Source organism: Labeo rohita, chromosome 21, assembly GCF_022985175.1.
Source record: "Labeo rohita strain BAU-BD-2019 chromosome 21, IGBB_LRoh.1.0, whole genome shotgun sequence".
Classification (NCBI taxonomy): Eukaryota; Metazoa; Chordata; class Actinopteri; order Cypriniformes; family Cyprinidae; genus Labeo; species Labeo rohita.
In genome coordinates this window covers 23,553,537-23,566,871 of record NC_066889.1, presented here as the reverse complement: position 1 = coordinate 23,566,871, position 13,335 = coordinate 23,553,537, and the positions used below count along the sequence as shown (strand labels likewise).

At 35.6% G+C, this 13,335-nt stretch overlaps 1 protein-coding gene across 1 annotated transcript; it reads right to left on the bottom strand.

Moving 5' to 3' along the window:
- Positions 1-1,046: 1,046 nt before the first annotated feature.
- On the bottom strand, positions 1,047-12,412 carry ube2r2 (ubiquitin-conjugating enzyme E2R 2). Its single transcript, XM_051092861.1, has 6 exons — positions 11,694-12,412; positions 11,164-11,364; positions 7,867-7,953; positions 7,632-7,729; positions 7,123-7,257; positions 1,047-4,596 (listed from the first exon to the last, which is right to left on the bottom strand). The coding sequence occupies exons 2-6, from the start codon at positions 11,338-11,340 to the stop codon at positions 4,341-4,343; spliced, it is 753 nt and encodes a 250-aa protein (XP_050948818.1). The 5' UTR covers positions 11,341-11,364; positions 11,694-12,412; the 3' UTR covers positions 1,047-4,340.
- Between the last annotated feature and the right edge of the window lie 923 nt (positions 12,413-13,335).

Here is a 13,335-nt window from a genome sequence, read left to right as displayed (position 1 = left end):
AGCGCAGTTAGAGGCCGTTTACCGACAACGTTTTCGGCCAAAAACAGGATACTTTTTATGTTTTATACACGCCAACAGAGTTTTGGGGATTGAAAACGCATCATTTTGAAAACAGATTTCAAAGCACAAGTTTTTGAAAACGCCACCGTTATTGTTTCTTTGTAAACACCCAATACGGGATTCTTTGAGAATGGTAAAGTCATGCTTGTTCGTAATACATTTTAGGTATGTAGACATGTGCATGTACTAACAAGGTGACAGCTCCAACTACTGGCCTGGTATACGTAATATAGAGTTTTTGGCAGTTTTCGCGGAGACGTGTAAACACGAATCATTTTGAAAACATCATGTATACGTGAAATGTTTTAAAAATGCAAAGGAAAAATTTTCTGTTTTTGACTACATCGTTGTCATGTAAACGTAGTATTTAATCTTTGTAATTCAGTTCAAAAAGATGGTAAAAACTCTCATTTTCTCCTCCAACTTCAAAATTGCCCAAAATCGTTGTTTTACCTTTGCGATGTTGTTTGACTTTCTTTGCACATTCGCTTTGTAAACACTGGGTCAGTACTTCACCCACGTCACGCGTGGTTGATTACGTAATGTGTTAGGTCGAGCTAGTGCAAGATGAGCATTTGTGGTTATGTATATCAAATGTTTTTTTTTTCTTTTTAGAAAATGATTTATCATTTTGCTAAATAGGACCATTATTCCTCAGCTGGGATTGTGTAGAGCCCTTTGAAGCTGCATTGAAACTGCAATTTGGAACTTCAACCTGTCCACTATATGGAGAAAAATCCTGGAACGTTTTCTTTAAAAACCTTAATTTCTTTTCGACTGAAGAAAGAAGACATGAACATCTTGGATGCCATTATTAGGTAAATTATCAAGAACGTGAACTAATCCTTAGAACTTAAAATTTTGTTGAAATTTGTCATCTAATGTTTAGATTTTATTTTAGCTTTATTTCAATGAACAAAAATGCTTTTTTAATAGTTTTAGTTAATGACAACAAGACCGTCATGAACCGAAAGAACCTCTAAATGTGTTGTCTAATGGTTTAATTGCTAAGGAGCATTTACTCCTGTACATACACACAAACAAAAATGAATTGTATCGTGATCATACAAGCACAGTCTTAAAATGATCATACTGGACACCCCCCCGCCCACCCCGAACTCAAATACTTATGTTCAGAATTGAAATAGGTATCAATTTAGAGTCATTCTTACTGTTTTTCCATTCTTCCTTATGTGAATATTTAAAACGATCTTCCCTTTAACAACATTACAAGAGAAAGGAAATGCATTCAACTTAGAGCAAATAATGACTTCGGTCGTTTTGATCTGACTCAGGACCATAAATCCTGTCAAAGAATAGCATATGAAAAACAAAAAAAAACATTAATGAAACATTAAAAACACACTCATGACACACAAATAATAAAATCCTTCAAGACAAATCCACTGTCGACTAACGTCACAACACTTTTTGAAATGAGCTTGGTTGTTTTGCTGTGCACAGGGGTGTAATACACCAAGAGTCTCTTGCTGAATGTGTAAAATCCAGTCTGATTTAATCGATTCACGTCCCTGTTGAGCCCTTTCAGCCCGTAGTCCACAAGTTTAAGGGAGCGATTGAGCCGGGAACGATTGTTCTAGATAGTTCAGTGAGTTCATGATGCTCAAGAGAGTACGAGAGCACCGATCCCTCACGATCCTCACATCCACACTCCGTTCCGGAGGGGTTTCGTAGGACCGGGAATCAGCATCCGTGTCCTTGGCTGGTTTGTGGGAATAAAGGTGTACCTGAGACCCCATGTGCATAAACGTCTACGCTTCGACCCCCGTTAAAGAGACCTTAGGGATTCGCGTACCTCATTGGATGACTGACACATCATATAAAACACATTAAAACACACAAGCATGCTCTTGAAAGCTACGGCCCACGGCGGCACCGTTGCCAATGCAAAAAAGCATAAGACCGGGGATGAGAGGGCTCAAATATCCTCAGAAGTCACTGATCTCAAACCCCATATATAAAAAAAAAAAAAAAAACTCCAAGATTATCGTCAAAATCGGTGAGAAACGGAAATGGTTTGGTACAGCTGCTCGGACACTCATACGTGATCACTTACCAAGAGTATGTGTACATTTAAAAGCATAACAGTATAATTACCTTCAGCCAAAATCAGTGGATCGAATATTAGGGGCCGAACGTGGGACATCATCAACAGTGTCATCATAGTTTCTGGGTCAGCGAAATGAAGGTGTGCTGGAAGTAGTTTTAATGCTAGTGTTGCTGAGCACTTGAAAGCACCTTCATGTGCCATATAATCTGACACTGTGATTTAATGGCTCAAAAAGCTCAAGTGATTTGGGGGTAGGAGCTGCGCATAAGAGGATGTGGTTATGAAGGTGACCCTGCTGATGTGGATGGCTGGTCAAAATGATGACACTTAAATTTTATGAGAAGGAAACAGTCTCTTCATTCTCCATTTTCCCACCCTTAAATACTTATCTTTCGAAGTGGGAATTTTGGTACGTGTAGTGGAATCAGTGAAGCCCTATACTGTAAAGACAGTTGTGAAGAAACTGTATATACTTGAAAATCTGGGAAAGTAACAAAACATTCATTTGTTGGTGATTTTACCAGATGTAACTAGCTCATGGGTAGGTTGAAGGGTTAGTTTGGTTGAAAATTAAACTTTTACCGTTATTTACCCACCCTCATGTCATTCCAAATCTGTGTGGCACTCTTGATTCACATTGGCAGACTGCATTTGGTTACGCAACACGCAAAAATCAATGGCCTGGAGCATAAATGAGAGCTTTAGTCATAAAAGGAACAACTTAAATTTTGATGAGTTTAAAGTTAGAGTTTTTCTCTGAATTAAATCTCCCAATTCTGACCTTTTTCTTTTAATTCTGAGTTTGGATCTTCCAATTCTGATATTATTCTCTGAATTCTAAGTTTACATCTTGGAAATTTTGACTTTTTCCCTCTGAATTCTGAGTTTACATCTCACAATTCTGACTTTATTTTCTGAATTCTGAGTTTACATTTTGGAATTCTGACTTTTTTCCTCTGATTTCTGATTTTAGATGATGTAATTCTGATTTTATTCTCTGAATTCTGAGTTTACATCTTGAAATTCTGACTTTTTTTCTGAATTCTGAGTTTACATCTCGCAATTCTGAATTTATTTTCTGACTTCTGAGTTTACATTTTGGAATTTTGACTTTTCCTCTGAATTCTGAGTTTAGATGATGTAATTCTGATTTTATTCTCTGAATTCTGAGTTTAGATCCTGCAATTCTGAATTTATTCTTTTAATTCTGAGTTTAGATCTTGGTATTCTGACTTTTTCTTTCCAAATTCTGAGTTCAGGTCTTGCAATTCTGATTTTATTCTTGGAATTCTGACCTTTTCCCTCTGAATTCTGAGTTTAGATCCTACAATTCTCGATTTATTCTCTGAATTCTGAATTCATATCTCGAAATTCTGACTTTTTTTCTCTGAATTCTGAGTTTACATCTCACAATTCTGACTTTACTCTCTGAATTCTGAATTTTGAGTGTGCTTCTCACAATTCTGACTTTTTTACATTTTACAATTTTTTTTCATTCTGAGTTACATCTTTTTTTTTTGTTTCGGGCCACATAATAAATAATAAAAAAGGTAATTTTTTTAATATTTGCAATTACAGGTTTAAATCTTAAATTCTTTTCAGAATGCTATTTACATCTCCCAATTCTGACTTTTTTTCTCAGATTTGCGAGTTTATATCTTGAAAATTAATTTATATCACAATCTTTTGTTCACATCTTACAGTTGTCAATTGTTTTCTTTTTTTTTTTCTAATGTACTGTTTTTCCAGACTACTATAGAAAAGGAATTAGATATATTTGGACCTTATTTGGATTGTTGGGGAAAAAGAAGCTCAAAAATCTCAGAACAGCTCAATAAAATTCCTTTTTCAACATGAGGGTGAGTAAATCACGGCAGAATTTTAATTTTGAGGGAACTAGCCCTCAAAATAAATATTGAAATGAACATGTATAAGGTGGCCTGACAAGCTCTGATTATCCAAAAGCCCTGAGGTTAAGAGGCAGGAGAAGGTGGGATGTGAAACGACTGGTTTTATGAACCCATAGTGAACTTTACTTAGGAACGGGGAGGTGCTGAAAAGGACAGAGATCTAAAGTAATGACTTTTTTGGAACAGAGTGGAAAAACAAAAGCTTTAAGCACAGGAGAAGAGAATCTGAAACATGAGGCTGTCAGGGTAAAGAATAGTGAGAGGGCGAAGGTCAGTGTCACGGAAACGGTGGAAGGAGGTCAAGATTCCTCGTTGCCAGAATCGTCTTCATCGCCAAAACAGTCCCCGGCCATTTCACTGCCAATCCCACTGGCCTCCGCCTCATCGTCGTCGTCATCCTCCTCCTCTATGTCGTCGTCATATAGATCGTCGTAGAGCAGGTCAGAGCTACTGTCGTGAGAAGGCACTTTGGTCTGGATGCAGTACTCAGCTAGCGTCGTTGGTACTTTAACTCCATCTCGCTCTGCATCTGCCTTAGTGGACATCACTTGCTTCCTGCGCACCACGCAAAGACAAGAAATCAGTTACAGGATTAGATAACTTACTGATTATCCAAAGATGTTCATGTCTTTCTTTCTTCAGTCGCAAAGAAATAAAGGTTTTTGAGGAAAACATTCCAGGATTTTTCTCTCTATATAGTGGACTTCAATGGTGCTCAACGGGTTGAAGGTCCAAAGGCTCTAAACAATCCCAGCTGAGGAATAAGGGTCTTATCTAGCAAAATGATCTGTCATTTTCTAAAAAAAAAACCCAGAAAGTTTATATACTTTTTAACCACAAATGCTCATCTTGCACTAGCTAGATTTTTCCAACTTTTCGACTTTAACAATGTGACTAAGTAATGTGTAAAATAATTTTTTTTTTTTTTTTTTTGCTAAATAACCAATCATTTAGCTAAATAAGAACACTATATGGAGAAAAAAACTGGAATGTTTTCCTTAGTTTCTTTTTAGTTTAAGAAAGAAAGACATAAAAATCCTGGATGACATGAGGGTGAAATCTTTATTATGGAAGTGAGCAAATCCTTTAAGCGATATTGTTACCGCTGTAAAAGTAACGACACTCTCTATAAACATATAATACCATTCAAAAATTTGGGGTCAGAACGTTTTTTTTTCAGCAAGGACGCATTAAATTGATTAACAGTGACACTTTGTAATGTTACGAATAAGTTCTACTTCAAATAACTGCAGTTCTGAAAAATAAATGTATCACAGTTCCAACAAAATATTGAGCAGAACAGTTGTTTTCAACATTGATCTGACAATTTTTCTCAATGTTAATGTTTTCACTATATTTTTAATCAAATAAATGTAGCCTTGGAGAGCATAAGAGTCTTTGTTTTGTCGAAAAAGAATGTCAATAAGGGAAAAGTTCAGCATTTTTCACTAATGTTTACTTGCCCAAGGGAAATAAAGACACTCAGCACAGTATGTCCTGAACGTCAGCGGGATGGTGCAATGGAAGCACGTTGGGCCAAAATCTGGCCTCAGTCAATGTTTAACCTACATCTCGGCCAGCTTCGGTGGTATAATTAAATTTTAACATTTCCTTAAGAATATATAAGTTGTAAGTGTGCTGGCTGGTTGCCAGGGTGCTGCTGCTGTTACTAAAGTGTTCTGAGTGGCTGTTGAGAAATATTGCTGTACAGTTGCGAGTTTTGTATTAGCACATTTTTCATCAATTAAGGCTTCACAGCTTATTTTAACAGTTGCAAATGTAACAGCCACGTCTATAAATATATTTCACTTACTTTCCAAAAGAACAAGTACATTTTGAAGTGTTCAGGAAGGATGCTTACTAGCCCAAGTCAAAAACACACACACAGCCAAGTCTCTATGGTATTCTGATCTCTAGAAATGACTTCAAGATAAGCCTATGGAGCTTTTTTACCTATTTTACCAACCAAGAGGCAACAATCATAAGCTTGATTGCCACACATTATTCATGTCTGTAGCACAAACAGTGCAGGACAAATTAGAATTTGAGGATTTGAAAAACCATTAGCAAGCATCATTAACATATTAAAGGAGTAGTTCACTTCCAGAACAAAAATCTACAGATAATGTACTCACCCCCTTGTCATCCAAGATGTTCATGTCTTTCTTTCTTCAGTCATAAAGAAATTGTTTGAGGAAAACATTTCAGGATTTTTTTAGTGGACTTCTATGGTGCCCTGAGATTGAACTTCCAAAATGCAGTTTAAATGCGGCTCCAAACGATCCCAAATGCAGTTGTAGATCCCAGCCGAGGAAGAAGGGTCTTATTTAGCGAAACAACTGGTTATTTTTTTTCTTTAAATTACAATTGATATACTTTTTTAACCTCAAGCGCTCGTCTTGTCTTGGTCTCCCTGAACTCTGTTTTTTCCGGGTTCAAGACAGTTAGGGTATGTTGAAAAACTCCCATCTTATTTTCTCCCTCAACTTCAAAAATAATTTCAAAATCATCCTACATCGCTGCAACATCCTGCATCGCTGGATTTTTTACGACATACCTTAACTTTCTTGACTTCAGGCAGAGCAAGACAAGCGCTTGAGGTTAAAAAAGTAGTTTAGTAGTCTAGTTTCACTAGATAAGACCCTTCTTCCTCTGCACATTTGGGATCATTTGAAGCCGCATTTAAACTGCATTTTGGAAGTTCAAATTCGGGGCACCATAGAAGTCCGCTATATAGAGAAAAATCTAGAAATGTTTTCCTCAAAAAACATAATTTCATTACGACTGAAGAAAGAAAGACATGAACATCTTGGATGACAAGGAGATGAGTACATTATTACATTTTTGTTCTGGAAGTGAACTACTCTTTTAATAATTTAATTAAATGCATCTGTACTTGATGTACTTTGTACGTTGGGAGGTGAAGCAAATTAAAGAAAAATATTGTAAATTCTTGTTTATATTAAAAGTCAAAGAGCAGGAGAAAAAGTTGCAGATTGACCTTTAAACCTAATGTAATTTGATGGAAAAAGCTGAGTGTGTGTTTTCACGGAAGTCGTTTAAATGATAAACTGGTCGTACCTTATAATCTCCGCGTATTCCTTGTCCTTGCCTTTGCTGTCCCTCCACTTGCGAAACATGACCGAGGCGTCCACATTTGCAGGAGAAAAAGTGTTGGGTTCGTTCAGCAGTGAGATCACGCTCAGCAGGATTGTTCTACAGACAAACACACACGTTACTCTATCATTCAAAAGTTTGGGGTTTTTAAGATTTTTGAAATGTTTTGGAGAAAAGTCTCTTGTGCTCACCAAGTCTGCATTTATCTGATCAAAAATAGTAAAAACAATACTACTGTGAAACATTATTACAAATTACAGTTTTCTATTTTATATATTTTAAAATGTAATTTATTCCTGTGATGGCAAAGCTAAATGTTCAGCAGCCATCACTCCAGTCTTCAGTGTCGCATGATCCTTCAGAAATCATTCTAATATGCTGATTTGGATTTTTTTTTCCCCTGAATTCTTTAATGAACAAAGTTCAAAAGCAACAGCATTTGAGTGCAATTGTGGGTTTTTACACCATCACACCTGACATTCTGTGTGGGGTTCCATCGCTCTGAGGGCAGCTCTCCGCTCTGAGGGTCATCCACAGGTGGATGGAGGATGGAAATACACACGTCGCCATTCTGGGGTTGAGAAATGTACATTAAGCAACAATGGCAGCATTGTAACCACATGATGACTAATGTAAGCTTTAAGCTGTTGTAATCCATTTGGTGGTGCAGTAGATGTGCATAAAACAGGCACACACAAGCATTTTCACCTCATAGATGTTTGGATGCCACATCTTGGTGAGAAACCGAAAGGTCGGAGGAGAGTAAGGATAGTCAATAGGAAATTTTATATGGGCCTGCGGAAAGAGACAAAGTGAAACATCGAGCATTATTAGTTTGCATATGAGCCGTATTATAGCTAGTAAATGAGCAGTTATTAATCATTCCAAAAATGGACAGGACACATTAGACTAAAAGGGGTTCATATAAACATAATCCTCATGAATCTCCTCATCATGTACTCTTCATCAGGTTTCTGATGTGTGCCAAAAGCACACTTGAAACAACAGTGCAATAAAACTAAACAGTGCAGTGCTGTGTTAAATGCTGCACTCTCTTCAGTGCAGTGCTGATGGTACTGTTTTGCGCTGAGTGTTGTGATTGTGGTTATTATAACAATAGTGATTTAGAAAGTGATTGTGGCTTTGAGTTTAGTTATAACGACTGCAATGTTTGCAAGAGCAGTTTTAGGTTATATGGCCATGAGTACTGTTTAAAGGAACAGTTAAGCCGAAAATTAAAATTCTGTCATTACTAACCCTCATGTTATTACAAACCCATGATTTGTTCATTTGGAAATTGGCAGTGAATGAAACTGATCATTTAAATCTCAGTCTTTTCCTCTCAAAAATCCAAGCTATGACTCACAGGACTTGGAATATAGTGCGTAAGTCGTAAATCTACTTTTATGATACTTTTATGATGGTTCTGCATCTTTTTTTTTAAGGTTGAAACTTCCAGAGTGCAACCTCCAGTCATATTTTCCCCTCTTTTTGTGTTCCGCATAATGTAAAGAAGTCCTACAGGTATGAAATGACATGAGGGTAAGAGAATTGTCATTTTTGAGTGAATTATTGCTTTAAATATGAGTGTAAGACTGTATTTTCTCTGCTAGTGGAAATCCTGCTACTCACCACTGCTGTTGACTGCTGATTATGTGTCAGACTACATGAACTGGCTAGTGCTCAAGTCAGACTGCATCGTGACTGTGACAGCGTGAATGAAGATATGAGTCTAAGTCAAAGCATTTAGTGTTAGAAAGCTAAAACCCCATCTAATCTAACTTCCTCCATTAGCCATCATTAGAAATAAATGGGAGCAAATGTCAACTCTGTGAAGCTAGAAAAACTAGAATTTTTACAGGAAACCTTGCATTCATGAGAAAAATAAGAAAATACACTTTATATTATTTGACAAATTATACAGTTGAGTGGAATTTGAAAAAAGGTTAATTATTTTACCAAAATAAGAGGGATCATACAAAATGCATGTTATTTTTTTATTTAGTATGGATCTGACTAAAGATATTTCACATTACAGATGTTTACATATAGTTTACAAGAGAAAACAATAGTTGGATTTATAAAAATTACCCAGTTCAAAAGTTTACATACACTTGATTCTTAACACTGTGTTGTTACCTGAATAATCCACAGCTGTGTGTTTTTTTTGTTTGTTTCTTTAGTGATAGTTGTTCATGAGTTCCTTGTTTGTCCTGAACAGTAAAACTGCCCGCTGTCCCTTAGAAAAATCCTTCAGGTCCCGCAAATTCTTTGTTTTTCCAGCGTTTTTGTATATTTGAACCTTTCCCAACAATGATCGTATGATTTTGAAATCCATCTTTTCACACTGAGGACAACTGAGGGACTCATATGCAACTATTACAGAAGGTTCAAACACTCACTGATGCTCCAGAAGGAAAAATTATGCATTAAGAGCCAGGGGGTGAAAACTTTTGAACATAATGAAGATGTGTACATTTTTCTTATTTTGCCTAAATACTTTATTTTCATTTAGTATTGCCCTTCAGAAGCTTCAGAAGACACTCACATGTTTCCCAGATGACAAAATAAGTTAAATTTACCCTGATCTTCAAATTCAAAAGTTTTCACCCTCCCAGCTCTAAATGCATTGTGTTTCTTTCTGGAGCATTACTGCAGTTGCATACGGGTCCCTCAGTTGTCCTCAGTGTGAAAAGATGGATCTCAAAATCATACAGTCATTGTTGGAAAAGTTTCAAAAACAGAAACAGCTGTCTACTATCAAAAAAAAAACAAAAAAAAAACAGATGTGGATCATTCAGGTAACAACACAGTGTTAAGAATCAAGCATATGTAAACTTTTGAATGGAGTAATTTTTATAAATTCAACTATTATTTTGCTTGTGGACTATATGTGAAATATCTTCCAGTCAGTACTAAATAAAAAGGTGCAAGGTGTATGTAAATTTTGACCTCAGCTGTAAATGCTATTCACCAAAGATGCAATATCTATATATATGCAGTATTTCGCTAAAGCCTGTGAATTTTAAATAATTTGTCTGATGGGTGGAACCCAAGCCTGTGTTTACTGTGTTTAGAAAGATACTGTAATCTTCCTCAAAACATGCTGCATTACTTTTATCACCCAGACTATTCAGCTGGGTTGCTCAGTTATGTGAAGATGGAAGACTGAAAGTGAATTTTGAAAATGTTTGAGGGTGATGTTATGCTTCATACTATAAATTTCTGTACCCAGCACAAATATTGAACCATTCAAAATATTGAACTATTCAGACCAAAAGGTAATAATCCTTCTTCAAAACTAAAACAAAATGTCAGTTGATGAACTGGAGACATGTTTACTTATGCATTATTGTGATGCTTTTATCAGCTGTTTGGATTCTGACGGCACCCATTCACTGCAGAGGATCTATTGGTGAGCAAGTGATGATATTTCTCTAAATCTGTTTCCAAATTTTAAGCAAATGTACATTTTTGGGTGAACTATTCATTTAGAGTATCATGAATTTTAACAAAAATGTCATTTTAAATGTCATGTACATGAATTAAATGTCAAATACATGAATCAGTCAATTGCAACATTAAATTCATAAATCAAACTTCACCAAAGACTGTGACCTGTGGCATATTAAACAATAATATAACTTTTTTGTTTTTTTTTTGTGGTAAAGTTGACGACTGCGTCACTGTGAAAGTACTGACTATTGCAGTTAATAAAACGCCACGGAGAATAAGTGACTACAGGGAATATGTTTGAAACGCACTGTCCTTCTCTTTTTAGCTCTCATATCTAGATGTCATTAATATCTGTCAGAGCTAAAAATAGAGATCTAGAGTATAAGGAACGCACCACCGGGGAAAGACGAACTTGAGAGTGCAAAACATGGGAGAACAAGTATGTGAGGTATAATTTAAAATTAAATATTATCATGTATATCTGACTTGCAACATCCTAGTTCATTGATAAGCATTCAAGAGCATCATTTAAATCCACACAAGGCTTACCTTGAAATAGCCCCCTTCATAAAGTGTGTTTGGAGGGCCAAAGATGGCCACCTCCCAGTTGTAGAGGTCCGACTCCTCAACAAGAGTGATGCGGAAACCTTCCACCGGCTCCTCCTGCAGAGATTTAAGCTCCAGCATCAGAGCCTTCTGAGAGCTCGGCATCTGCTGGTGTGCCATGACAGTCCTGATCCTTCAGCCTTACTGTGGATTCAAGTAAAACGGGTTTAGTTTTTCAGAGAATAATACATTATTTAATAGTTTTTTAATGACAATCCCATTTGGACAACAATATATTTTTTTTGTTTTAAATATCCGCTGCATATATTAATGCATAGGATTAGTACATTTGATATTACCACTAAGAAGTTAAAAATTATTCAAAATATCTATATCTATCTATCTATATGCTATTTGGCCATTGAGAGATAAAGGAAATAGCAAAAAACCTGTACAAATGTTTGATTAGATTCCTATGCAAAAGCTATACAACTACATTTTAATAAATATAAACGTTTTACACTGTTTATTACCTGTGCTGCTCCCCAGGAAATGTGATATTTGGGTGCCTTAAACGTCCAGCTTCATGTAAATATTAATACGTTTCTGATATTTATTTATTCCTTGGGGCCCAGAAAGGACTGTTAACCTTATTTTTCCTTTGTTATTTCTCGAATCCTGTTGCTTTTCCTGTCAGACGTGATGTTATCCAATCTTCAGGCAGATATGAAGATCAATAAATCAATGTATCACTCTTTTGATCAGTAAAAAAATAAATAAGCCGTTTGTTCTGTATCTGCTGCTGCTGCCCGCAATGGAGGTGAAGGCGATGGGGTTGGGAGTTGTCCTCGTGTACTGCCCTAACGTCTAAAAAAACTCTACAGCATTGCAAATAAATGTCTAATTTCGCTTTATATGATGCAGAATATGTTTGTCAAACCGTGCGGGTCGCTGTCATCACGCCGTTTCGTTGCGCGTCTTCGGCCGCACAGCTGATCAGCTGCTTGTTTACATTTGTTCTGCTGCGAGGCTATAACGCACCTTCAAAACCCCCCGTTTGCGCAAAGAATTACACTGCCAGCTCTGCTTTATCCGTCCGGACTGAGTCGACAGCGAATAAACGAAAGGGTATGGGTGTTATGGAAGTGGGATATGGAGATTAATGGGAGCGCAGGAGAGATATATGGACGCAATCGACAGGTGATGATTTCTTTCGCCGTTTCTCAATCGCTTCTATTGATGCTTCCGGTTATCATAGTGCGTGCCTGTACACGTCTGTACGCCAGTGCGTCATGACGCAGGACACTCAACTGTAAATACTCATGGAAAACTATGTACACAACATATGTGTTATTACATAGGTAGTACCCATTACTTACATAAATATATGTATTATATTACAATTATATAAGTATGCGTTATACACTTCCAGTCAAACAGTAACATTGAACAGTAAGATTTTTAATGTTTTTTTTTTTTTTGAAGAAGTCTCTTCTGCTCATCAAGCCTGCATCTATTTGATCCAAAATACAGCAAAAGCAGTAATATTGTGATTTTTTTTGTTTAAAATAACTGCTTTCTATTTGAATATATTTTAAAATGTAATTTATTCCTGTGATCAAAGCTACATTTTCAGCATTATTACTCCAGTCACATGATCCTGCAGAAATCATTCTAATATGCAGATTTGCTGTTTAAGAAACATTTATTATTATTGTCAATATTGAAAACAGCTAAGTATTTTTTTTCCAGACTTCTTTGATGAATTAAAAAATCCATCAAAGAATACACATACATATATGCATATATATATATATATATATATATATATATATATATATTACAGATTAAAAATTGCAAAAATGAATGCTTTTATTTAGCAAGGATGCTATAAATTATTCAAAAGTGATGATAAAACATTGATTCTTCTGAAACTTCTGAACTTTCTATTCATCAAAGAAACTTTAAAAAAAACTTCTCAGCTGTTTTCAACATAATAATGATAATAATAATGATAATAATTACAAAAAAACCATATATATATATATATATATATATATATAAACATATATATATATATATATATATATATATATATATGTATGTATATGTGTGTATATATATATATATACATATATATATATATATTTATAGTTAATAATATAATTATATATA